The 27,293-nt window shown below is 44.2% G+C and overlaps 1 protein-coding gene across 2 annotated transcripts in view; it reads right to left on the reverse strand.

Moving 5' to 3' along the window:
* PIK3R2 (phosphoinositide-3-kinase regulatory subunit 2) overlaps positions 1-27,293 on the reverse strand; it is a 37,029-nt gene that overhangs the window by 4,158 nt on the left and 5,578 nt on the right. The window contains exons 2-15 of one of the 2 annotated variants that reach the window (XM_058163222.1): positions 25,073-25,726; positions 19,484-19,576; positions 17,661-17,723; positions 15,239-15,373; positions 14,378-14,582; positions 13,439-13,524; positions 12,911-13,016; positions 11,008-11,106; positions 10,415-10,595; positions 8,578-8,703; positions 6,936-7,078; positions 4,761-4,937; positions 3,268-3,339; positions 308-478 (exon numbers count right to left, since the gene is read on the reverse strand). In XM_058163222.1, coding sequence (XP_058019205.1) covers positions 308-478; positions 3,268-3,339; positions 4,761-4,937; positions 6,936-7,078; positions 8,578-8,703; positions 10,415-10,595; positions 11,008-11,106; positions 12,911-13,016; positions 13,439-13,524; positions 14,378-14,582; positions 15,239-15,373; positions 17,661-17,723; positions 19,484-19,576; positions 25,073-25,406 — 1,991 coding nt within the window. In that variant the 5' untranslated portion in view covers positions 25,407-25,726. The remainder of the gene's footprint in view (positions 1-307; positions 479-3,267; positions 3,340-4,760; positions 4,938-6,935; positions 7,079-8,577; positions 8,704-10,414; positions 10,596-11,007; positions 11,107-12,910; positions 13,017-13,438; positions 13,525-14,377; positions 14,583-15,238; positions 15,374-17,660; positions 17,724-19,483; positions 19,577-25,072; positions 25,727-27,293) is intronic. The other variant, XM_058163223.1, reaches the window with a different exon arrangement.

Genomic DNA, 27,293 nt, shown 5'->3' on the forward strand with positions numbered 1-27,293 from the left:
AATACGTAAATAAATCCATCATGGACGGTGCTTGCTCCTAGCAATTTCTGAAAGCGTTTACCGTGAAAAATAATGAATATTTCTAAAAGTTACAATCTTGGACGACGCATCCTTTGCCCTGTGAGATAAAACAACTTTTAGAGAATATTGGCTACATCGACCGAAAGCATGAATGAAGGCTGCATTTGAGTTTCACCAAAACACAGGCAGCAACTGATTCAAGTCAGTTGATCAAGCAAGTCAACTAAAATGAATGAAGCTTTTTTTTTTAAATGAATGGGGGGGGAAAATGCTCAAGGCAACTCACACCACAGAACAGGCGTAGCACCCTCGCTGACTGCTCTCCCGAATAAGAAAGGTTCCGTCACGCTTGCCCGCCAGCATTTCCTCTGCCTGGGTACGGTTGATCTTGCCTACATACCATGTCCGCTCATCGTGATGGGGCAGCTCTTCATCGTCCTCCATCATGGAGTATTGGCTGCAAGGAAGAACTAATGGTGAGAACAAAAAGGGGAAGCCTGACCAGGCCCCCCAAAAGCAGCTCTGCAGAAGAATGCCCTTTAAGGGCACTGCCACTACCAAGAGAGAATCCCACTGCCTTGTTGCCAGAGTCCTGAACCATTGGCATAATCCAACACCTTGATTTGTCTTTAAGGTACTTCCTATTGCCGATCCGAAGTATCTTACGCATCCTATTAAGATACTTCCTATAGAGAGCCGTGGGGGTGCAGTGGTTAGAATGCAGTACTGCGGGCAAACTTTGCCCACAGCCTGGAGTTCGATCCTGATGGGGCTCTAGGTTGACTCAGCTTTCTATCCTTCTGAGGTCAGTAAAATGAGGACCCAGATAGTTTGGCCAATATGCCAATTCTGTAAACTGCTTAGAAGCACTAGGTATACACGGTATACAAATCTAAGTGCTATTGTTATCGCCTCCAAAACAATGACTTGCTCTGTTCTCTACTTTCGAGATGATGAGATATCACTAGGGAACATCCTGCTTTTTTTACAAAATAGCAATCTCCTTCCTTAAGAGGACAGTAGTTCTAGAGCTCAGAACTCAGTTCCAAGTTCTTAGGTTGAGCCCTTCACATTTTATGGTAGGCTTATTTAAAATCTTGGGAAGCTGATATTTATTCTGGTGGACCGATGCACTGATATAGGACAGAGAGAAAAGGCCACAGCTGATTGTAGAGCCCTTGCCCAATTTGTGTTATCTGATCCTTTTATTATTCATTCATGACAATGAATTTTATAGTCCCATGTTCCAAAATAACTCCGAATGATGCCCAGCAGTAACCAAAATGAAAGGAAAAAGCAATACCCAAATAATAAATTCATTAAAACCAACACCTCATCTAACTATTCATTTTTGCATTAAGGTGTTAGATGGTCTGCTAGCTAGATCATAAATAAAGGCTCTCTTGAACAGCTTTGTTATTATGGCTTTTCTGAACATCAGGGGTAATGGGGCCATTCAGATTTCTGGTGGAAGGTACTTCTAAATCCAGCACAGCAAAACAGAAATGTTTTGTTCCACCTCGCCAATCTCTCACGGGAGAGGAAGCAGCAATTCCTTTCCACCTCTTTCCAATTCAGAAGAGTAGCATCCAGCTTTCCAATTCAAAGGAATGGGATCCCGGATCCAGTTGAAGGAGGCAGTCTTGCAGATATCCAGGTCTCAAGCCAGACTGTTGTGAAACTCGTCTAGCAACTGTCTGTATCCAAGGCTCTTGAGAAAGACCAATCTAGAGGCTTTCCCTGCCCTACAGGTTGCTTGAAGCAGAAACGAAATCAGAGGAAGCACGCCTAAAGGTTAATATCCACTTCTTCTGCCAGAACATCAATTAATTCCAAGTCCCATCCCAAAGGAGACTCTGGGAGAGGACATGTTGCCTGAGAATAGCTAGCCTCTGGGCTGATGATGCCCTGTCCCTTTAAGACATGGGTCCCCAAACTTGGCAGCTTTAAGACTTGTGGACTTAATGAATTCCCAGAATTCTCCAGCCAGCATAGCCATTCTTCAGCTATGCTGGCTGGAGAATTCTGGGAGTTGAAGTCCACAAGTCTTAAAGCTGCCAAGTTTGAAGTCCTCTGCTTTAAGACCTCTCCCCAGCCAGCCCAGCTGCTTAGCAAACAGTAACTATAACAGCCCTGCAGCAAAGCAGCTGGGTGTGGTACGATGGTGGTTGTGGTCAATCTAGTGACTCACGCAATTGGTGGTGAAGGGTTGTGGGTTTTGCTGTTCTGCATAGGAAACCGAGAGCAATCTTAAGTTAAGGAAAATTCTAATTTACCTGTACTAGTAATGAACAGCGGTAGATGTGGGGAGAACATGATAACAAATCAAGGCTACTATCCAAGGACCTGCTGGTGTGTTTGAGTTGCCTAAAGTTCAGGAAGGCTGGAGTAGCCCCTCTGGAGTATGGGAACCCAGTGAACTGGGTATAGACAAAAAGACCCTGAGGCAGTCTCCAGCTCAAACAATGAGGCCTTATGGAAGGAATTCTGCTGTGCCCATGGGAAACAATACTCAAGCAACAATGCAAGCTTGTCCCTAAAGTACAATGCAACAGCCCAACTCTTTGGGCACCATTAGATTTCCCCTTAGAACTGTCACACCTCACCCCATTCCTTGAAGGTGTGGTTGATGCTGGACCCAGATGCTGGGATAGTAGAACTCCAAGAGGGGGTCCCTACCAACCCACCCAGCTAGGTCTTGGCAAATATTTCTTTTAACTGGGGATATCAGGATTTGAACTGCTTCAAACAAAACACTAATAGCATCTAGACTTATATACCACTTCACAGTGCTCTCTAAGGGGTTTACAGAGTCAGCACATTTCCCCCAGCAATCTGGGTCCTCATTTTACCGACCTCAGAAGGATGGAAGGCTGAGTCAACCTTGAACTGGTGAAGATTCAACTGCTGGCAGTGGGCAGAGTTAGCCTGCCATACTGCATTCTAACCACTGGGCCAGCACGGTCCTTATAACTCATAAGCACTTATCCAACTGTGTTGGCTTCACAATATAGGAATTAAAGCTAGACCTCCTACAGGACAGATCAGGTTGCGGAAGATGATAAGAAGCTCACTGAAGTCTCTGCCACGAAGATGCCTTTCCAATCCCCTACTAGCTGTCCATTTGTAACGGGACATACCAGAGTTTCAATCTGGAACCTTCTGAATGCAAAACAGTTTCCTGTAGACAATACACTTTTGAGATGATGAGCCCTCTCGGAGCAGAATAAGAATGGAGCCACTTACTCCTCCGTTTCACTCTTGATACCAAGCCATTCATTGATCTTCTTCTGACGTGTCCCCTTCTGGGTCAACCATCTGGAGGCATTAAAAAAAGGAACAAAAACTGCTCATTTTTAAACAGCATTTAAGGGACATGCACGAAGCTTTCCTTCCAGGCTGCAGCCAAGCCTAGCCAATTAAAATGACAATTGTGACCACATCAAGAAGGCCTTGGTGCATAATTATAAAGTGGTAATTATTTGCACTGCCCCAATGGGTTGGAAGAATTCTAACGTTAAAAGAACAGGGTTGTTTTTTTTTAAAAAATGTCATTAAATAGCTATTTTAAGCTTAGCTGCCCCAAGATCATGTGAATATAATGTTCTGTTAGCTAACCAGAAAAATAACATTTTAGAAGCAGGTCATGCCCCCTTCAGATAAACTCATTGGATAGCTTTCCTCAGCACCTTTCTTAGGCTTTTAACTATTTTACACACAGTAGCAATCAGGAGGAAAGCCTTGCAAGACTGTACTTGCTTAGTTAGCACTGAATTAGTTAGCTTAGTTAGCACTAATTAACTGAATTAGTTGCTTAGTTAGCACTGAATAACTGAATTAGTTGCTTAGTTAGCACTGAATAACCAAAAACTATCTACTATTGACCTCACCCCATTCCTAAGAGGTCTGTAAGGGGCATGCATAAGAGCACCAATGTGCCTACCGTTCCTGTCCTAATGTTCCCTTTGATTGTATCCAATTTCATATAGTTATCACATACTTATGATTATATTTATGCTTATACATCGTATAGTTATTTCATGCTTATGCTTATATATATTGTTGTGACAAATAAAATAAATGAATGAATGATGAAAGAACTTGCATTTTGCGGACAGGCCACTGGGGGGCAGGATTACGCTAGCGGAAAGGCAGCTGGAAATCAAGGTAGCTCTTGATTTTGACCCTAACGGAACTCAGAATTTTCCATCATAGATCAGGATGATCATATGTCAAGGCACCCACATGACTGACCCAATTTTGCGACGTTTTCTCCAGCAGTCGTTAAGCAAATGTGGCCATTGTTAAGCAAACCCACTGCCTGCAATAGGCCTTCCTCCCCCCACCCCAAACTGGAAGAAAAGTTGTGAATGCTCCTACACTGGAAGTTTTTAAGAAGAGATTGGATAACCATTTGTCTGAAATGGTAAACGGTATATGGTTTCTTGCCTGAGCAAGGGGTTGGACTAGAAGACCTCCAAGGTCCCTTCCAACTCTTCTATTCTATTCTATTTATTCTATTCTATTCTATTCTATTCTATTCTATTCTATTCTATTCTATTCCATTCCATTCCATTCCATTCCATTCCATGTTCTATTGCAACCTCGACTGGTCGCTAAGAGACCAGTTGTAAGATGAGGACTACCTGTACAGACAGCCAACCCATTTGGTTAAGGAAGGCAGACTTTTAACCGCATTTATGCTTGTATTTCTCAGGATGGTTATGAAGAGCACATACACTAGATACTGGTCACGGAGTTTGCGCAGCTGCAACAAGTCAGGTTTAAGACTGTTCATGCGCTTGTCGATCTCCCGGTTTTCGGAGGCCTGCTGCTTGAGGTCCTGCTCCAGCTTCATCTTGCTGTCATGAATTTCGGTAATGCGAGACTTCAGCTTTTCTGAGTTCATCATGATCCTAGGGAAAAAAAGATAGGGACAGGCTGTTAGAGAAGCAAGAAAGGTTCAGAAGTTGCCCTGGCAGAGCCAGTTTGGTGAAGCGACAGCTTAGAAACTAGGAGAGTGTGAGTTCTAGTCCTGCCTTAGGCATGAAAGTTGACTAGGTGATTGTGGCCCAATCACCAGGAGACCGAATTCTAGTCCCATCTTAGGGACTAAAAAGCTGACTGGATGACTTGAGCCAATCACCTGGAGACACTGAGTTCTAGTCTTGCTTGAGTTGAGTCATCTGCACCTCTATAACTGTCTGGTTTGGTTCTGCAACCCAACAAGACAGACACAGACTTCAGAGGATAATTAGAACTGCAGAAAAACCAACCTGCCTTCCATTGAGGACCTGTATACTGCATGAATCAAAAAGAGGGCTGTGAAAATACTTACAGATTCCTCACATCCTGGACATAAACTGTTTCAATTCCTACCCTCAAAACGAGGCTATAGAACATGCACACTGGAATTACTAGACACAAGAACCATTTTCCCCCGAATGCCATCACTCTGCTGAACAAATAATTCCCTCAACACTGTCAAACTATTTACTAAATCTGCACTACTATTAATCTTCTCATCTTTCCCATCACCCATCTCCTTCCACTTATGAGTGTAACTTTGTTACTTGTATCCTTACGATTTATACTGTAATTGTTTGTTTCCTGATTGCTTAATTGTAGCCTATGACTAGCATTAAGTGTTGTAAGTGTTGTACCTTGATGAAGGTATCTTTTCTTTTATGTACACTGAGAGCGTATGTACCAAGGCAAATTCCTTGTGTATCCAATCATACTTGGCCAATAAAAAATTCTATTCTATTATGTTCTTTAGGAATGAAAGCCAGCTGGGTAACTTTGGGCTAGTCACCACAGTCCTAGTCAGGAGACTGTGAATTCTAGTCCTAGCTTAGGCACGAAAGCTGGCTGAGCGATTATCAGCTAGTCACTCTCTCTCTCAGCCCAAACCTACGTCGTAGAGTTGTTGTGGAGAACATAGGAGGAGGGTGGAGTATTTAGATATGTTTGCCACATGGGTTACTTATAAAGTAATGAAGGTGGGGACAAAAATCTAATAAATAACAGCTCTGTTAGGATGTGTGAGGGAATGTAATGAGGAGGTGGATCCCCAGCAGGGAGGAGTAGCAGGAGATCCTCAGCAGCTTCATTGCAGAGCAGGGCTCTCCAACCTTGGCAACTTTAAGACTTGTAGACTTCAACTCCCAGAGGTCCTCAGCCAGCTTGAATTCTTGCAATCGAAGTCCACAAGTCTTAAAGTTGCCAAGTTTGGAGACCACTGTTCCAAAGGAGTAAGAGATAATTTAGCCCAGATATTGTTATGTGTGAGAGAAAGACGGAGAAAATGGCCCCTGCTTAATTGTTCACAGAATATACAGTATTATAGAAGCAGATAGTAGAGACTTTAGTCTGACAAGATTTTACCTATAGGTGTGAAATAATGAAGAGTTCATCTTGGAACAATTACGTGCCTTTTTTGGTTTGAGGTTTGACAAGATGAGAACACAGTAAAAACGAGAAATTCTCCCCCCCCAAGTTTAGACACAACCACATTGCCCTCTTGACAACACTACAGAAGTGGTTTGTCTCAGCATTTTTTTTTAAAAAAATTCCAGTCTAACTGACAATTCTGAGTTTCCTGGTGCTTTCCCATCCAAATGCCAGGTCTAATCCTGCTGAGGTTTTTCAAATCAATAATGGTGGCCCACAATAAAAGCATTTGGAAAGGCCACAGAGCAGCACCAAGAACTGCCTGCAAATTCTAGCTTTTAACTTGACAGCTGGGGAAAATTAAACACACAGGGATTAACCCTATTAACTGTACTTCATTCATTTAAATTAACTGGAAATTGGTGTTTTTCTGGGCCACACCCTCTTCTCTGTTCTGTTTGTGAAATTCAGCCCAGCGGGGGAGGGGAAAAAGATGTAGCTTTATTCTGAAAGGGTCTCACCGCTGCACCTCCTTCTCATTCCCTTCCCTCCGGAAGCGCTCCACGTAATCCCGGCTGCATTTCTCCTGCGTCTGGCACTGCTCTTCAAAGATCTTGATGGTTTCATTGAAGGCCTCAATGGCCGTCCGTTTCATTTGCAATTCCTGAGCAGGAGGGAGAAAGAGGACGATGAAGTCAAGAGGAAGTAGTATGGAAACCCACCATAAATACATAGCAGGTACAGGTAGTCCTGAACGACTGTAACGGAGCCTTCCCATTACGGTTGTGAATCATGACGGCTAAATAGACTGCTTTGATAAAAGAAAAAAAAAACACAAGTACTTTTGTTTCTACTTGGAAACTGCTTCTGGACTTTGTGCTTGAGGTGGGGAAAAAAAGGAAACTTTGATTTTGGGTTCTACTGATTAGATAGACCTGTTGTTATAGAAATGGCTAGTTGATCCTACTATGTAAAAGTAACAAGTTGAGGTTGGATGTTACTTCTTATTTTACTGCACCAAAGTGAGTCGGAAATCAATGCCTTTTTTTTTTCTTTTTCCCTTCTTGTCTACACTTTTTTTTCTCTTCCCTTTTTTCCCTATTATTTGCTTTTATATTTTACATTATAAACTAATAAAATGGATGGGCATAGCAAAAAAAAAGTGAACTGTGATGGTGGTAAGGTTGATTTTTTTTCAGGGCTGTTAAGCAAAAATAAGTGGCAGTTTTCAGCAAAACTGTTGTAAAATGTATTCATGTGACTGGGGGTTGCCGCAAATGATCATAAGTGCTGTCTGGCTGCTGAGCACCTGAAGTTGGGTCATGTGGCTGCAGGTGGCGGTGGGGCACTCTGTCAGGGTTCCAAGTTACAAGTTGAGGCTAGAAGTTCCTCAAAGTTCCATTTTATTAGAGATTCATATCGGCACATCTGGGAAAACCCAAATCTGAAAGCTTCCAGGTTTTGCCCACCCAAAAGAAAGTCCAGAAGTCCCTTCCCCTGCACCCACATGTCCATCACATGGTCCAATCAAAGCACCATCCCAACTGGAGATGCCTCCCAGTCACGCCACTCCAGGTGCAGGCAGAATGTCCTTGACTCTCAGAGAAAAGAAAGTTATTATGGCTAGATATCTCTACTACTCCATGCATTCCCCCCTCCCAGTTTCCCACAGCACTAAGTGTGGCAGCCCTGAAGATCCAAAGAAAAAGATGGCCTCCAGGGCTGACACACTGTTGTTAAGTGTGAATCCGGGTTGCAAGAACTCCCTAGTAGGTCTGTCATAATAAGCATTCCAAGTTCTAGACCACGGGGTCCCCAACCCCTGGGCCGTAGGGCCTGTTCAGAACCGGCCTGCGAAAGTGGCGGGCGAGCATGCAGTTCGACTTGCGCATGCAGCAGGCGGGTGAGCATGTGCATTTCCAATTCTCCATTCTGTGAGTGGCAGCTGCATGTGCTCGCCACTTGCGCAAGTGGAGCTGTGCACATGCATGCGCTCACCCGCCACTCGTGTGAAACCATCCCCTCTCTCTCCCACCCCCCCGGTCTGCAATGCTGGAAATATTGGAGACCTGGACCTCTGTTCTAGATGCTTGACTAGGTTGTAAGTCAAGGACTACCTATAGTTTTTAAAGAAGATTTTTAAAATGGGCAGGCTTTAAGTACCTGCGAGGTGCGTGTGTATTCTTCGTACAGAAGGTCGTACTCGCGGCTCTTGTCCTGGTACTGTTGGTGATAGACTTTCAGCTGCTCCCCAACCGCCTCCACGCTGTCCTCCTTCACCACCTGGTCCTGCCAAAACAGAGCAAAGGATTAAGAGAACGACTGTTACCATCCCTGGAAATGATATGAGAGGGGTTCACAGGGAGCATCCTCCTCCAAAGCAAGACACTCCAAAATTCTTTGCCAAGTTTCTCTTTAAAGAAAGAAAGCCTCCTTAAGACAGTTAGCTTAACTGCTCTGGGAAAAGCAGAGTTGGCAACTTTTTGTAATTTAACCTTCCTGGGTTTTAAGATTCTTGGCTCCTCTTCAGTTCAGAGAAATCTACTTTTCCCTTCTTTGTTCCAACAGTGAATTGCTTGCATATTCCTCCCTTCTCCCATGTTCTTTTCGGTAAATTAGTGAGGCCAGCAGACCAATTCTTCCATTGATTAATTGAAGATTAATGTCTGGTCACCCAAGACAGCCTTTTCAAGTCTGCTGCCTTCCAAATATAGGAATAATGGAAATAGTTGCACATTATATCTCCAGGTTGCCGGGACAGCGAGCATCTAAGACTGCTGTGGTTAATTGCTGCCGAATGTCACTTTCTGATACATTAATCTAAATCCATTTTTTAAATTTAGCAGCTCTAGCAGTTGAGGTAACTAGCTCAGCATTCTCTTTACAAAGCAAAGGCAGTAAAGAAACAACATAGGACAGCACATAAATCTAGGGAACTATTCTTTTCCCTTCATGTTGCTTCTTCTGCACAATTAGTTTACAAGACAGACTGCTGCTAGATATGGAGGCTTTGCTCAGCTACCTCAACTTGTTGTTACTGGTAGGAGTGTCTATGGAGATTCTCAGTCTTCCATCCAGGTCATGGTTGTGCCAAAGGTGCTTTTTCAAGAGGCAACTGGACTTTCTGGTTTTTCTTTGAAGATGTTTTGCTCCTCATCCAAGCTTCTTCAGCTTTGATTGGATGGTGGGGAATGAAAGGATTTATATTCCTTGCAGACAGCTGGTCATCTGCATTCTTTTAAGGAGCTGTTAAGGCCACCTGGAGGTTTATCTGTATCATCAGGGTCACCCGAGTGGTGCAAATGGGTGCGGAGGCTTCTTGAAACTGCTGAAAGGATTGTGTTGTAGATTGGAGCCAGATGATGTCCTATCCCTCCCTCTCTGTTGAGAGAAGGCTGTTCAGTTTTGACACAGATGGCCTCTTTGACCACTTTTTCGAATCAGTGGTGCTCTCTGTCCAAAATGTGGACTTTGCTGTCTTCAAAAGAGTGGCCTATGTCTTTTAAATGTGGATCGACTGCTGATTCTAGTCCTGATGGGTTTGTTCTCCTATGTTGTGCCATGCGTTTATGAAGAAGCTTCTTGGATGAGAAGCAAAACATCTTCAAAGAAAAACCAGAAAGTCCTGTTGGCTCTTGAAAAAAGCACCTTTGGGGGCATTGTTGATAGGTGCTAAATCCCCCTATGAACTTGCCTAACCTTCAGAGCGTAAATCCAGCCCAGAGTCCCATTTGGAATGAGTGGGCCAGTTGTGTGCTCCAATGGGGCCGCACACCAAACCGAAGATGGAGATCGTTATCTTCCGCTCCAGTTCTTAAAATCCAGGCTCAGACTGCTTTTCTTGAGGAAGACGTTTCGCATAGCAACCGTAACCAACATCTCTACCCACTTCAGATCAGACGACTTCCTTCCACTCAGGAAGCACTCAGATTATTTGGCATCCTGTTTCTGACGGAGGCCTGTTCCGCTGGTGCACAGTGAGCAACAACCACCCTCTCACCTGCTGGTACTTGGAGATCGGGTACAGTAACCGAGTGTCCAGCTTGGCGTTGTACTGGGCCAGGGACTCGTGCCGGTAGTGATTGATGAGTTCCACCACAGAGCCAAAGGTCAGCGGCTCTGAGAAGCCATATTTGCCTTCCCGGTGGAAAATCTTGATCAGTTTGTTGTTTCCCCCTTTCCTGTCAAGAGAGAGAGGACCCGACATTCAGCCCATCCGGGCTTGGAGGCAACACACCACTCCTCCATCTTGTCTCCTTCCCCACTCCATGCCTGGGCCCTCATCCTTTCTAAAGCCCAAACCCAGAGACAGTGAGATGCAGTCAAGTCCAATCCTCTATTGCTTACACCTAGTGGACTGAATCTTGCCAAACTAAAGCTATAGTTTTCTAATTCACTAGATACATCCTGAGAGATTCTAGGATGTGGCTACCCTTAGCCTCTTCCCCCGTTCCCCTTTCTAGTTTGGAACTATGCAATCTCTTAACCCAGGACTTTCTCTGGGAAAGCTTTGTGTTTGTGTCCCCCTCCCCCGCTCTTCCAAGTGCATATTCCATCACATCAGCCCTCCAACAAACTTAAATTGGGGCTCACCGGAGGGTCAATGTATATTCACCCTGGATCTTGCTGGAAGCATCCCTCACCAGGAAGGTACCATCAGGAGTGTCTCGGAGTTTTTCATTCACTTCCTCTCTGAAAAAGCAGCAGGAAGATTTGGATCAATACTTACGATCTCCATACACACAAACCTATATGAACATGTTGGCAATGCTGTTTGGAGGAGCCCCTGTAAGCGCCAGGCCTCCTTTAGAAAGCTAATCTCTCAGCCAGAGTAATTAGCTTAACACGGGTAGCCATATCAATTTGTAAAGTGTGTTTGTACAATTTAAAGGGAGCCCAACTGAAAGGAAAGGAAACGAAAGAAGAGGGGAGGGGAGGGGGGGAGGGGAGGAGAGGAGAGGAGAGGGGAAAAAAGAAAGAAAAATAAGAAAGAAAGAAACCAGTCCTCTTGTATCCTTTCTACCCTGTCAGTCTGCTCTATTTAGTTCCCTGATACTCTCTATGTGAGAAGGGAAGGGAAGGGAAGGAAATAGGTGCTATTGGCTAGCCATGGGCCAAGAGAAATGGAAAATAACATGACTGTCTTTTGAAGGCACCAAGAATTGTAGGTAGGTCTTGGGAGAAAGGGAAGGAAAGTTCTTTACACAAAATCGAGGTATCATGTCTCAGGACACCTCAGAAGACTGTGTGTATTTTGTGTCTGTTTGCATGGCACATACGCACTTCCAACCCACCTAGAACCACCATTTAGTTGCTGTTTGATACTCGTCTCCCTAATATTCTCCTAAGAGCTAATCCCCTCTGATTTTATTTTATCTTCACAACAATCCCACAAAGTAAGTTGGGTGGAGAGACAGGGACTAGGGCAACTTGTAGCACACTGAGAACTTGACCCAGGTTTTGCAATATTGTTCTTTGAACACTAGTGCCAGTGGGACAGACAATACCAGGCACCTTTAACTGCCGGGGTACACCTGACTCTCAAAATCCACAAGGAGGCGTCAGTTTCTGCCTGGGTCCAAATGATTCAGACAACCATTTGTCTGAATTGGTATAACATAGTGCATAATGCTAAGTGCATAGTGCATAGTGCATAAGGGGCGTGCATAAGAGCACAAAAGTGCCTACCGTTCCTGTCCTATTGTTCTCTTTATTATATCTAATTAATATAGCTATGTATATCCTTTACATATATATGTGTGTGTGTGTGTGTGTGTGTGTGTGTGTGTGTGTGTGTGTGTGTGTGTGTGTATATATATATGTAGATCTTTGGTTATTCGGGTTTTCTCCCGCGTAAAATTGGAAGTGTCTTGGCCAATATATATATTTATATAAAACCTCAGAAAACAAATATATATATATATATATATACTTGGCCAAATATATATATATATATTTCATGATACGTTTTTCTTTTTTTACTATGACAATGTTTATGTATACTGTTGTGACAAAATTAAATTTAAAAAAAATAGTGTCTCCTGCTTGAGCAGGGGGTTGGATTAGGCAGCCTCCAAAGTCCCTTCCAACTCTATTGTTCTATGTTCCGGGTTCTAAATCTCTTCTTTTAAACAGTTTCCTAAAAATAGCCTGGAGGTACAATTTTTGACAGAAGAAAAACTGGCAAACTCATTTACAATTGAATTAACTACTGAGAAGTTTATGAACAGAGCAAGGAAAGCCTCAACAAACTCTTCCGTCCCACTTCCCAAAAATCCCATTCTGACCCAATTGTTTCTTCCACATACCCCCACCTCCCCATGACTACAGTCTAGCTGAGGGGTCTCCAACCTTGGCAACTTTTAAGACTTGTGGACTTCAACACGCAGAGTTCCTCAGCCAGCGAAGCAAGCTGGCTGAGGAACTCTGGGAGTTGAAGTCCACAAGTTGCCAAGATTGGAGACCCCTGGTCTACCTCACTTGGGTCTCCCTTTACCTGGAGATGTCTCCCCAGTACCACTCTGCATCCTGCAGGGTTGTGCCATTCCCGTTGGTTAGAGAGACTGCTGCAGGTTTTGCTTTGGGTGGCTTTGGAGGCAGAGCTGGAAAAGAGAAGACCAGGTTGGCTGAAAGGAACCCTGTCAAGTCTATCGTGGAAGACCACCATGCTATTTGAAAAGGAGCATGGAGACCCAATGGTCACTCATCAAGGAAGCCCTTCCACTCCTCTCAATTATATGCCGGAGGGTCAACCCTACCCTGGAGAGGTTTAACGAACTAGGGATCTTGGCATTCAGCATTTTGTATATATATATACACCCTTTCTAGCCTTCCTCAACCTATTGCTCCCCAAATGTGTTGATCTTCAACTTCCTAGCCAACGAGGCTGTTCGGTACATCTGGAGGAATCGCTGGGGAAGCCTGCTGCCTTGTTCCAACTACATCCACTTGTCTCTTTGGCCACGCATCCCATCCTCACAATCCCTTCTCCTGCACGACATACCAAGACACAAGGACTCCTTACCTGGAGGGGGAAGGTCTGGCTCAGTGTCCTTTGTCTGCAGAAGGGTCTCCAGGAAGAGGTTTGGAAAATCAGGCGTTGTCTCAGAGCTGTGGGAGGAACAGGACAAGGTTGTGGATCTGAGCAGCTTAGCGCCTCAGCTAATGAAAGAAATTCAGAGCCTGAGCTCCTCACTCTGGGAAAATAATTTCGGAACATACAGGTTTTCCTTTTTCACTGACAGAGAATATTTGACAAGCTCAGGGTTGACATGAGGGGTCCTTGGTGCTCTCTAAACTTGGCTGTTTTCCTGCAGGTGTTTCATTACCCAAACTAGGTAGCATCATCAGTGCTGATTGGATAATGAAGTGTCTGCAAAAAAACCAACCAAGCTCAGACAGCACCAAGGACCCTTCAGAATCCAAATCCACAGATAAACATGCCAGTTTTGTCATAGAATTGGAAGCAACAACAAGGACCATCTAATGATCCTACCCTTAGCAAGGTGCCCCAAACCAACCAAACCATGCTTCTAACCATGGCAGCTCAGCATCTTCTTACAAGCTTCCAGAGATGGAGAACCCACAACCTCCATAGGTAGTCTGTTCCACTGTTGTAGAGGTATTTTTTTTGGGGGGTGGGGGTGTCTTCTCTTATCTAAAAAAGACCTCCCCATTCCATCCCCTCTTTATTTATTTTTATTAAATGCATACGCCATTCACCTCGCTATCCAAAGTGACTCTTACAATGCAAAGAAGTAAAACTATAAAAACAATTATAAATACAGAAAGCATCAAAATGACAAAAATAAAATAGACTTCAGCTCCAATTTAAAGAAGGATTGGCCACCTCTGGCCCGGCAACTTTCCAGACCTATTTCCAGCCCCCCGTTGTATTTTCAGGGGTGCCGATAAAAGAGAGCATCCTTGCCCCCAAGGCAGAGGGGGATTTGGGGCCACCCACCTGGCAGCTGCAGGGAGTCGAAGGAGCAGAACCCCGAAGATCTCACTCAGGGTCCGAGGCGACAATCCATTGCTTTCGGCTTGTTCAACCACCTTGGAAAAGTGCCGGAGCAGGAACTGGAAGGTGAGGAGGTGTGGCAGAGGCATGGCTGGAGACTCCAACACCGAAAGCAACTGCTTTTGACAAAGCTCCGGTTGGGTAACATCTAGAGAGGAGCAAGAGTCGGTTTCCGAAAGGAAAAAGAGAGCGAGGCTTGAGAATCTGTGCATCTTTGCACCAAAAGATTGGGCATACTGAAACATGTCTATTTCTGCTAGGAAGACTCAGGAAACAGGCACTCCTTACATACCTAGAACCCCACCAAGCGTTCAAATTAAATCCTGGGAGAAGAAACCATGGAGGGAATCCAGAAATTTCAGGGCAAATGATTGTGGGGTGTTTGAGAAAACAGAGGCAGAGAATCGGGATATGATGTCAGTCCTGCTGACCGACCAACTCTTTGGCTTCTCCGGTCTCTGAGATGTTTTTATTGGGGAACTTTAAGAGCTGTTGCCCGGATTGATTGATTGCTTGCTTCTTTCCTTCTCGGCCATTACTCTTTTATGCTGTGTATTTTACATTGCGAGCTTACATGCCGGGACGAATATCTCTCTGACTGATCTTTTACATAAGCTGTGGTAGAGCCTTTCCTGGTACAAGGCGGGCAAAAAGGATTTAAGTCAGTGTTTATTTTTTTAAAAGGCTCTCCTCTTCTGCCAGTCCCATACTTCCTGGTCTTTGTCCCAGCTTGCAGCTGTTCGTGCATCGCTCCTCCCAAACCTCCACTCTGAAGCTTTCCATTCCCTAAAAAGCTCTTCTCACCTTGGAGCACTCGTAAGATTTCACCCTGCACGCAAGGGGGTACCACGGGGGTCGGCAGATCTAGCAGGTATCCCTTGACAGCCTCGCCCAGGGAATGCACATCTAAGACCTCCAAATCGCCAGTCGCAGCCCAGTCTGCAGGGACAGAAACAGTGAGAGAGGATTTGTTCCAGGAAGCGACTCAGAAGCTGGCTGTCATGTCCCACTCCTCCGCTGACGGCCGGGTCAGGGAAATCCGAATCAGGCTTGCCTCTGCAGCTCTGCCCAAAGTCCTAACAAAGTCCTCAGAGCAGGCAGGAGACCAGAAAGTGACTTCAGCAAGATAAGTTCGACTGTGCCTGACTCAGAGACTGCCAGAAAGCAGATCCTTTATATAGGCCATGGGGTGTGGCTCCATGACTCAACACTCATTAAGGCCTGCCCCTCCCTTCCTTCTGTTGCCTCCGCCTATCCAGTCTTCTGATGCAAGGGTCACTCCAATCAGCAGCTGTTGGAAATAAACTTTCCTCAGGCTCACATGCTGTGGAGGAGGGGGAGGGGTCTAGCTGCTCCGTTTGCCTGGGCATGGAGCCAGGGCTGGGGCCGGGGGGTGCTCCCTCCTCTGAAGCCTGCTTGGGCATGGAGCCAGGGCTGGGACCGGGAAGTGCCCCCTCCTCTTCAGCTTGTCTGGGCATGGAGCCAGGACTGGGGCCGGGAGGCATACATTCCTCCGTATTCGGGAGCAGATAAGAAGGCCCCGGCTGCTGTGAGAGCGGGCAAGACACAACACTGGCCCTGGTTCATTCTGACCAGGTTTCCATCTCCCAGCTTACAGCCTTGACTCTACCGATGACTCTGACAATGGGAAATGCAGGCTGGGCTCAAGCAAGGGCTCCACTATCACTTTCTGGCACCTTGACTCTACAGGCCTTAAATATGGCATGTTGGACTACGGTTGGCTCATTATTGGCTCATTATTTCCTCTACCAATAACAGGAGTGGTGGGATTCAAATAATTTAACAACCAGTTCCCCCAGGGTCAGGGTGGCTGTGGTGGGAGACACGGCCCATCCCCATTCTCCAGATTCACCACACATGCGGGACAAGCCTCCCGTGACGGCCAAACTGACCCTGGGTGAACCGGATGTGAAATTATCCCTCCCCTGCTATCTAAGTGGATCCTCAGCGCTGCGCTGCAGTGGAGAAACGGAAAACGGAGTGGCCGGCATGAGGGAAGGAGGAGGAGCAGGGAGAAGGAAGAGGGAAAGCGGCCTTCTCCTTCCCTGGCGCTGGCTGCTCCATTGCCCCTTTCTCCATTGCAGCACAGCGCCCAGGATCCACTTTGATAGCGGTGGTGGGTGGGTGGTAATTCAACAACCAGTTCGTCTGAACTGGTGCGAACCGGCTGAATCCCACTATTGAACAGCAGACACCACTTGTAAACCTTTTTACGACGCCTACTGGCCTTCTGACTTCCAGTTGCCTTAAAGTTCCTTTTAATACAAGCACGTCCCAGATGACATAAACTAACTTGCGTGGGCTAAAGTCAACGGAAGGAATTCAAAACATGGCAGCTGAAAGTTCGGAGATGCACCAGTGTGGCTGCTGGTGGTTTTGGCATCCACGCACGTGGCAGCCCATCTAAGCAAAAGTTGACTTTCAGAAGAAATCCAGGAACAAAGCACCATCAAGAATCAGCTGCTTTTAAACCAATTAACCCAATGTGAGCTTAGAAAATAAAAATGGGGATGGGAATGTGTCTAGGATCACCATTTCTTGACGAAGATATACTGAGACAGCCAGGAACTTGGGGGGATTTTAGGGATGGTGTCAAAAAGCAAGCTTATCTGTTTTCTGGTAAGTGACTAGTTATCCCTATCACGGCAGCCATGTTGTGAGTGCACGACACCCCTGCCCCCCTCTCCCTGTGGCATCCATTTTGCAAGAAGAGAGCCCAAAATATGCTCCCCAAATTTAAATGCGTCCAGTGTTTCCCAATTTATTTTCTCTTCCTACGCATACAGAAAATCCAAGTAGATCTTGAACAAGAGTGGCCTTCTGCCAGTCAAAACAGTCCATTTAGGGTGAGGTGGCCAACTTGGCAATGTCCTAAGATCTTCTGCCTACAGAACACAAGGCCACCCAAGCCCACAGAAAAATATTCAGAGCCCTGCAGATGGGTGGTATAACCATCCGATTTCCCTCCACTTTTGAATTTAGAACGAGTTAACTAAATGGGCTCACGATTCACAGGGTGGCTTTCCAGCTTTTTAAACCAGAAAGAAGTGCTCTGTCCCTTTCAACCACCCTCACCCCTTTGCTTCCGCCCTCCCTGCCTGGGTCTGTCACTGAGAAGCTCTGAATACAGGCACTGCTACTGCTGCACCCTCTAATCTCTTCCATCTGATCAGCCTTGCTTGCTCCCCGCAGAACTGGTTCTTACCGGTTCTCAGTGCTTGCCTTAGTTCGGAGCCAGATGTTCTGTAGAGCATCTTGCTGTCTAACCCTGCGAAAGCAACACACAGCAGATTGGATTAGCTTCACAAAGGAGATTTTTTTTCCTCTTCCTGATGGGTGGGTGGGTGCAGGGAGCCAGGGATGCTGCACTTTGGGGTCAGGGAAATAAAAATGGAAGGAGTAAGGCCAACGCTTAGGAAAAGGAACTGTTTTTCTTTTCCTGTTTGCCCACCTGCACATCTTCATATTTATACTTTGGTATCCCATTCTTTCCTTAAAATGCTCAGGACACTGGTTTCATTCCTACACCAAGAACCCTGTTAAGATAGGCAGAAGGGGACTGATTGGGATAGTTCACCCCATGAGCTTCCACACCTCAAGTTATGAATCTGGCCTCTCCAATCCTCACCGGTTACTCCAACTGTTACACCAGATTGACTCATGGAGGTCTATCTACTTTGGCCACAGAGCGGAAATCTTGGTAGCGCCAGCATCCCCGGGGGAATTAACCAGTGGTGGGATTCAAATAATTTAACAACTGATTCTCTGCCCTAATGACCAGCTGGGTAGGCGTGGCTCGGTGGTCATGTAACTGTGTGGACGTGGCCAACTCAACGTCACTCACGTCGATGGGCGCTTCGCCTTAGCTGTTACAATGTACTAAGGGTTAAGCAGAGAGGCAGTTTCTGTAAGCAGGGCAATAAAGATTAGGCTAGAAACACCACCAGAATGTTTCCTTCCTTACAGCATTAGCCCTGTAAAGTAGGAAAAAACAAAATAAGATTTCTTCCAACAGCTGGTTCTCCGAACTGCTTAGAAAGTTAACAACCGGTTCTCCCGAATAGGTGCGAACTGGCTGAATCCCACCACTGGAATTAACCCCTCCAAAAAGTGTGGGGGGGGAGGCAGCTTTTCCATGTACCCTCCCTCTTAAGAGAATTAACCACAGGAAATACCCTGCCAATGTATTCCTCTGTTCAACTCCACTTCTGCTGATTTGTCTGTGCGCTACCCAACATGCTAAATCTGTCAGGGCTCCTGACAGAAAAATGGCTTCCAGGTCTGACAAAATCTTAACCAGGGTTTTGAGAAGATGGGCTGCGCATTGGCCACAAGCCTCTTTTGAACCAGCAACCCCTGAGCCAGAGAGTCTCTGAGCCAGCAGCTCTCGAGTATGATCCCTCCCTTCTATTAAGCGTTTGCTACCTATTAAAAAAAAAAATTTTTTTTTTAAATGGGCTACATTAGAACTATTTATACTCCATTTCAAGGGTCTCCAACCTTGGCAACTTTAAGCCTGATAGACTTCAACTCCCAGAATTCCCCAGCCAGCTTTGCTGGCTGGGGGATTTTGGGAGTTGAAGTCCACCAGGCTTAAAGTTGCCAAGGTTGGAGATCCCTGCTCCATTTGGTATAGACAAGCCATTTATTTTGCTTCCTTTTAACTTATTATATTTATATCTTGCTTTTTTGCTCAGGAATTCAAGTAAGCTTTTTTCTACAACAACCCTGTGAGGTAAATTGGATTGAGAGAATGACTTAAAGCTACCTCATGAGCTCCTGTGGTTGAAAATGGGGAAAAAAATCTTGGTAACCCAACCCACTAATGACTAGGTCACACTGATTCTTTATTTTCCATCATATAACTGAGTCCCCATAAAAAGCACCAGGTGGTCTTCCATCCAGACTGTCTTAACATCAGCAGGGAAGCTTCAAGAGGTACCCTCCATACCAGTATCCCTTGTGTAACTTGCAGGTGCTGCCTCTGGACCAAAATATCACACCACCTTGCTGTCTCCTTTGGCTCACCTTTTTTCTCAATCACATCCACCAGCCTACACAGCAGAGGTGGGGCGACCTCGGGTGGGGCAAACTGCTCAGAAAGTTCTGGAAGCGTCACCCCTGAAACATGGACAGAAAGACAGGTCAGCAAAAGGCCTGAGATAGTTGGGAAAAGAGAAAAGCAGATTTCAAAAGGGAAGACTTTTTAAAATGTATTTATTAAATTTATATGCTGTCCATCTCTCCCTCCAAGGAAACTCTGGAAATAAAAGAAAAAGTCATGTATTTTTTTTTCATGGGTACAGAGGAAAGATTGGAGGTTCTATAATGCCCAAAGCAATTGCTCTGGGCTCAAAATTAGGGAGCAATAACAGGAAGCCACAATCCTTGTGATTGACAATTTCTAGACTGGTTGTCTTGAGTTGCTTGGCTTACCAAAATTCCTAAATCCAGAATTTTGATAAAAATGGAGAAGCTATTACAGTAGTGACATTGAGGGGTCAGAGGTATTCTCATCTTGGGCAGTACCAAAATCTAATTTTGGAGGAAATGACCTGTACCTGATAAGAAATTGTATTTGATAATTGCCTATTAAAATACAGTTTTGGTATATTTTGACTATCTCACCAGTTATATCTTATAAATTATGTGAGCAGCATCAAATATTTTTAAATGAGAAAAATGGATATGTTTAATTGTTTCTAATGGTTTATACTCATTATTAACTGTTTTATTGTATGTTGCCTAGAGTCACATTTGTGACAAGACTGCACCTACGACTAGTTGTCTAGTGAACTTTTAAGTTATAGCATACCCCAAAAAAGCTACTTAAAAATCTAATCTGAATTCGAAGTTCCAACATCCATACCCCTCACGGTTACATGCCCATTTTTGGCATGCTTGGCAATTGGACCACATTTATGGCTCTGTCCCATGTCATATGATTGCAATTTGTAATATTTTTGTCAAAATCCAGCATTTGGGCTATGTTTACACAACATACTTTACCCTAAATTTGAGGTAGCAATGTTTCTGGCAAAAGAAAAGCCACATCATGAACAATGGATTTGTTTAACAACTGTGGCATTCATTTAATGTCCATAGCATTTTCTTTACACTTACTGCCAAAAAAAAAAAAAAAAGGCTGTACAATCAGGTACGGTCAAATGGAAACTTGCTTTATGACTGTCACGAATTGCGGCCAAAATTGCAGGTTTAATTACAGTCGTAAGAAAAGGACTACCTGTAAAAATTTGATAATTGAATAAATATGTCCAACGATAACCTACCATTAATACAGCTACTGTGACCTATTATTAATACAGAATCACAATGAAAGGAATGAATAGAAAGAAGGCTGAATTCCTACAATTCATGACTGTAGGTTCAAATGACGTCCGTAGTTTGTGATTCAGTGTGATATGGGACGTGATCCACTGATTGTCTTAATGAGTTGTGTGACAAGGTCATCACAGTAAGCAAAACAGGTTTATATGAGCGCAGTATGTGACCCAGGCAAGCGTGGGACATTGCTATCTTAAATTTAGGGTAAAGTATGTTGTATAAACATAGCCATTCACTGATTCGGGGATTAGGATCCTTCCAACTGCAATTTGGGATAGTAACACGGGTATGTTTTTGAAGGATTGTTGCAAAGATTATCGATGGCATAACTGAAGGGCTCTTAGGAGCCAAAAGGCTACACACATTTTTAATGAACTCAACGTAAAAATAAAAAAAAGCTAGATGATCATAAAGGTGGAACCTGTCCAGATGCTAAGGGCCAGAATTTTAATCTTTATATTTGTACATTTATAATCTCCGAAAGCCATAAAAGTGGCAGCGAGCTTCCACTATGACCTGCCAATTCTCCTGATTTTATTTAAATAAGGTCTGGTTTTTCCAGACTCAACTGGGCATCTGGCAATCAGTTGGCTTCACTTGTAAAACAGGTGCCAATTCCTTCTGGCCAGGAGTGCCCTTTGCAGCTGCCCTGGGCTCTACTTTGCACTCTGTAAATAAAAAAGAAATTTTCAACCTATTCCTACCTCTTTTAAAGCACTCTCAGTCACCCCACTCAAAAAAGAGAGCCAGAAACGCTCCTGGACTATTTCCTTGCAAGCTGGCCTTAGGCCAGCTCTGGCCCCCAAGCCACACAGCCGACGGCGTCAAATCCTCTGGCTCAGCCGGAGAATGTCAAGTCAGCACATTCCTGATTGTGAAACAGTGTGTGCATGCACGCACACTCTCGTTTATCTCTCTCTCTCTCTCTCTCTCTCTGTGTGCATGTGTGTGTGTGTGTGTGTGTATAAAACCCCTTCCAATGGTTCAACATTGGGCCACTCTTCTTCAATGAAAATTAGCTGATGAAAAAGAAAATGGGAAAGAAAGCTAATTTTGGCTGTCTGTGAAGAATTCTATTTCTGTTCTCAGCTACCTTGATAAGAATGTTTTTAAGGGAAAATGGGAGAAACAGGGGCCAAGAGAACCTTTTTGCTTCTGGTGCCTTTCTTTCTCTTTCTTTCTTTCTTTCTTTCTTTCTTTCTTTCTTTCTTTCTTTCTTTCTTTCTTTCTTTCTTTCTTTCTTTCCTTCCTTCCTTCCTTCCTTCCTTCCTTCCTTCCTTCCTTCCTTCCTTTTTCTTTCTTTTTTCCCCAGCAAGCACTTAAACTATTCCTCCACCCACTCACCCACCATTGCTCACAGATGGATGCAGAAAGTTTTTCAAATTATTTTCAATGTCTTCAATGTGGGGATTTTAAACCAGGGGTGACATGCAAAATTTGTTACTACCGGTTCTGTGGGCGTGGCTTGGTGGTGGTGGGGTAATGTGACTGGGTGCGCATGGCCAACTTTTTTTTTTAACTTTTAAAAGCATTTTTTCTACCACCTCTTCGTCTGAAGAGGTTGTAAAAAAATGCTTTTAAAAGCCTGTGATGATCAGGCAACTCAGCTGGGATCGCCAGAGGGAAAAAAGCTTTTAAAGGGTTCTGACGATCCCAGCTGAGTTGCCTGATCGCCAGAACCTTTCAAAAGCGTTTTTTTTTACAGCCTCTTCAGCCGACGAGCTTGTAGAAAAAGTGCTTTTAAAGGGTTCTGACGATCCCAGCTGAGCCATGCAATCATCAGAGGCTTTTTTTTACTTTTAAAAGCATTTTTTCGACCGAAGAAAAAATGCTTTTAAAAGTAAAAAAAAGCCTCTGATGATCGCACTCCTCAGCTGGAGGGGGGCAGGGATTTTTGCTACCAGTTCTCCAAACCACCCGCCGCCATCGCTACCGGATCAGATGGTCTGGTCCGAAACAGGAGCATTTTACCTCTGTTTTAAACCAAAAAATCTCACATCTGCCCTGCTAAGAACAAAACTTCTTCCTAGAAATATTTGCCTCAGATTGCACCCAGATTATTGTATTTTCTCACAATCTGTCCAGACTTTTTAGGGCCAGCCAAGAAGTACCGTGTTTCCCCGAAAGCAAGCCCTGCCCTGAAAATATTTAACCGCATGCGCAGCCGGTCCCTGCCATTTCCTCTGGTTAGGATTAGGGAGACAGAGCTGGAAATCAGATAAGACAGCAAGAGGAGCCCCATCTTGCTCCATGCGCCCCAGAATAATAAGACTTCCCCAAAAATAAGGCCAAGCATTTATTTCGGGGTTTAAAAAAATATAAGACAGGGTCTTATTTTTGGGGAAACACAGTAACAAGAGTAATCATAGCAAGGCAGGGATTGGGGTTCACAACCCACCAAGGATTATATTAGTAGTAAGTAAAACTACTAGTAGTAAGTAAAAAAAAAGCTGAGTCATCCACTCTGAAAATCAACAGGAGCCACAAAGGTTTGACAATATCAGGAAGAAGTCATTATCTCCCAAAGATGTGGCTATTCACGTACAGATAGTCCTTGACGTATGACCACAACTGAGCCCAAAATTTCTGTTGCTAAGCGAGACAGTTAATTGAATTTTGCCCTATTTTATGACCTTTCTTGTTGCAGTTGTTAAGTGAATCACTGCAATTACGGTATTAAGTTAGTAACATGGTTGTAAAGTAAATCTGGCTTCCCCACTGACTTTGCTTGTCAGAAGTCACAAACACTGATCACTTTTTGTGACTAAAAAATGAATCTGTTGCCAAAATTGATGTCTAAACTTTGATCACATGACCCTGGGAATGCTCCAATGGTCGCAAGTATGAAAAACGATCCCAAAGACACTGAAAAAAGTGACTTACGATCATTTTTTACACTTACGACCATTTCGGCATGATCATGTGATTTACATTTGGATGCCTGTCAACTGACTCACATTTATGACGGTTGCAATAATCCCCTTTTACCCCCTTCTGACAAGCAAAGTCAATGGGGAAACCAGATTCACTTAACAACTATGTTACTTATTTAAGAATGCAGTGATTCACTTAACAAATGTGGGAGGAAAAGTCATACAATGGGGGAAAACTCACTTAACAAATTTCTCGCTTAGCAACATAAATTTTGGGGTCAATTATGGTTGTAAGTTGTAGACGACCTGTACTAAGAGAGAGAAACTTGATAGCTGTTTAAATAAAACTTCTCTTTAGTTAGGCTTTAGACCAGAGGTCTTCAAACTTGGCAGCTTTAAGACTTGAGGACTTCAACTCCCAGAATTCTGGGAGTTGAAGTCCTCAAGTCTTAAAGCTGCCAAGGTTGAAGATCTCTACTTTAGACCAACCTTGTCTAAGATACCCTCCATTCTTTTGTGAACTATAACTCCCAAAATTTCTTAGCCACAGGAGGGTATCCACACTATATGGTCAAAACACTCAAGACAGTGGCTACAATCAAACTCTACCTGTTTTTTAATGTGTGTTTGACCACACCCCAGCTTAGCCAGCTGGGAACTCTAACCCTCCCGTTTTTTGGAAAGTGCCAAATTGGGATGTCTCTATCCACCAAGCATTTAATTTTATGCGCCCAAGATCCTTGGCTCCTGGCATTATTTATAAGCGTTTTTACGAAAATAAATCCATCTTTCTTTTTAACATTCGCAGCTCCCGGTTGGAGTACCTGGTTAGTCCATTTTAAAAAAAAACTCCATATAAATAGATGTTATGATTTAACGGAACAACACATCCTGGCAGGACTTCCTCTTCTGCACTGGCTAAATGCTGGGAAGCCTAATGAGAAAAATGGTCTCCCTTGGCTAGCTTATGATTTCTTTTCAGACAACCTCTCTGCACTTTGATGTGGTAGTTACTACACATGACCCCGAAGCTCATAATTTGAGGCCACACTGCTTGCTGGATTCAAGTGTGCTCCCAGGCATCACCTCTTTGCAAATGCCCCTTATTCTGGGCAAGGCATCTCAAGCCTGCGGGCTGTTCCCACTCAAGAGACCGAGAGCAGCTGGGCCTACCTACTCTGCTCTGCGGGGGCAGATGGCAAGTCCAGGCAACAGGAACCAGGTAACTGGTTGGAGCAGAACAATGAATGGTTTGTTCTTGTTGTTGGTAGCCTTCCCTGGACTGGACGTTTCTGGAACAACGTTTTTCAAAAGCCTGACCTGAAGCCACACCGGTTCACTTTCTTCCTCCCTCTTGCAAGCCCTTCCTTTCACTTTGCACCCTGACGCAGGTACTCACCCTGTTCCTCCGGAGCATGGGATGCTCCTGTTCCAGGAGTGGCGGGCAGGGGCCTGGTGACCCTGGGACGATGGGACGGGAGGGAAATTTTCACTGGCCCCACATATTCAACATAGGTGCCTGGGAAATCCCCCTTTTGTTTGGTGCGCTCGTTGACCCCCAGAATCCAGCCAATCTGGTTCGGCATCTGCTCATCTCCATCTTTAAAGCCCAGTGCCTGCAAGGCCCCCTTGCTCACCACCAAGGTGTCCCCAGGTAACAGATCGATGTCTTCGTTGCGTTCCTTGCGGTAGGGGTAGAGGGCCCGATACTGGAAGCCTTCTGTGCTCCCCATAGTCCCCTGGAAAAGGCCAAGCAAATGCACCGGCGAGGGAAAAAGTGGAAGAGAGGGGTGGGCTGAGGGTGGCTGTCCCACTTCCCTCTCAAGTGCTCTGCATGAAGGTGAAAGTCTCTTGGGTCCGCTGGCATGAACGGCCGGGCCCTAAGTACAGCCCCGTCGTTCCCGTAATTTGAAGCCACGATTCAACCAGATGATGAAGCAAAGAGAGAACGTGACGAGCATAATCCAGCACTTGCAGGTTGTCTGGGGAGGAGAGGCGAACCACAGCTCAGGATCTCAAAGGTGTTCTGGAGGAAGTTGTGATGTGCAGGACTCTGGAAAAGGTAAAGGAAGGGAGGCGTCACTCAGACATGCTTCCTTAGTAAGGGGACTAATACTTATACTTGATTTTAGGATGCGTCCCAAGCAGCTAGCAGAAATGGAGCTCAGCACAACAGCAAGACTAAAAGAGATAAATACCAAGAACAAAGAAAGAGCAGACAAAAATACGACTGAGACAGCAGAAAGAACTATCATTTACAATTAGCAAAAATCACTACAGTCTTTCAGATTCTTTAACCTTAAAGGGGGAAAAAGCTTTTTCTCAACATCCATTTAAAAAACTTTCTTTAATAATATTTGTAAAATCATTAAATTCTAACATATCTTTTTTAAACTTCTTAACACACTTTCAAATACATTTTAATAATATTTTACAAGCTTTAGGAATTACTCAAGCATTATATATAATGAAAAAACCACATTTTCAAACCCACTTTACAAATACAAAGCCACATTAGAACTTTATTTCAATTACATATATCAGACTTGTAAAAATCTATCCTAACTCCAATTAACTCATTAAATTTGAGTCACTCCTTCTAGCTTATCCTCATAAAATAGCGCAAATAGAAATATATATTATTTTCTACACCAAGAAAAAAAAGAAGAGACAGTTACATTGTTTTATTCAAAGAAAAGAGTATCATCTAATTTGGTCTTTATTTGGAAACCGCTCCTGCATTTTGTGCTTGGGATGAAAAAGATGATTTTGGTTTTGCTGATTAGTTGGATTTGTTGTTATAGGAATGGCTAGTATATATTATTGTACAAAAGTAAAAAGTAGAAGTTGTAATGTCATTATCTTCTCTTTTTCCCTTTCTCCTAGTTTCCCATTATTTTCATTCCCCGTTGTATTTTATATTCTGATAAACTAATAAGATTTTTGATACTAAAAAGATAGCAGAAAGGAAGCAATGGGAGGGGGCAGATCTCAATAAAAATACAGTTGTGCAAAAATGAAAGGACAGAGAAGTCCAAGTACAGGTACTCTGTATTTTTAATGACAGTTCAAAGTTACAACAGAAGTGAAAAAGGTGACGTACAACCATTTTTCACACAACTGTTGCAGTATCCCCATCATGGTTAAATGATCAAAATTCAGACGTCTGGCAACTGGTTCACATTTGTGATGGCTGCAGTGTCCCAGGGGTCATGTGATCACTTTCCGCGACCTTCTGATGAACAAAATCAATGTGGGAAGCCAGATTCACTTAACAATGGTGTTACTAACTTAGCTGAAGTGATTCATTTAACAACTGTGGTAAGGAAGGTTGGCAAAAGTCACTTAACTGTGTCATTCAGCAACAGAAATGTTGGGCTTGTGGTAGTAAGTCAAGGACTACCTGTATAGCCACCTTAGGTGCCAGCAACCTCTCCCCAGGTATATTAAACAGGCAGGAAAACCTAGATAAGAAACATTGCCCTGAGGTAACCAGGAGATACTTTGATCCCAAGTCATGTTTCTCAGAACAAGCAATCCCTGTTGTTAGGCCAGGGGGTGAGCAGCTCTTTGCTTCACAAAGCACATTGACAAAAGCCCAGAAGACTGGGAATAAAAGC

Source organism: Ahaetulla prasina, chromosome 1 (genome assembly GCF_028640845.1).
Source record: "Ahaetulla prasina isolate Xishuangbanna chromosome 1, ASM2864084v1, whole genome shotgun sequence".
Taxonomy (NCBI): domain Eukaryota; kingdom Metazoa; phylum Chordata; class Lepidosauria; order Squamata; family Colubridae; genus Ahaetulla; species Ahaetulla prasina.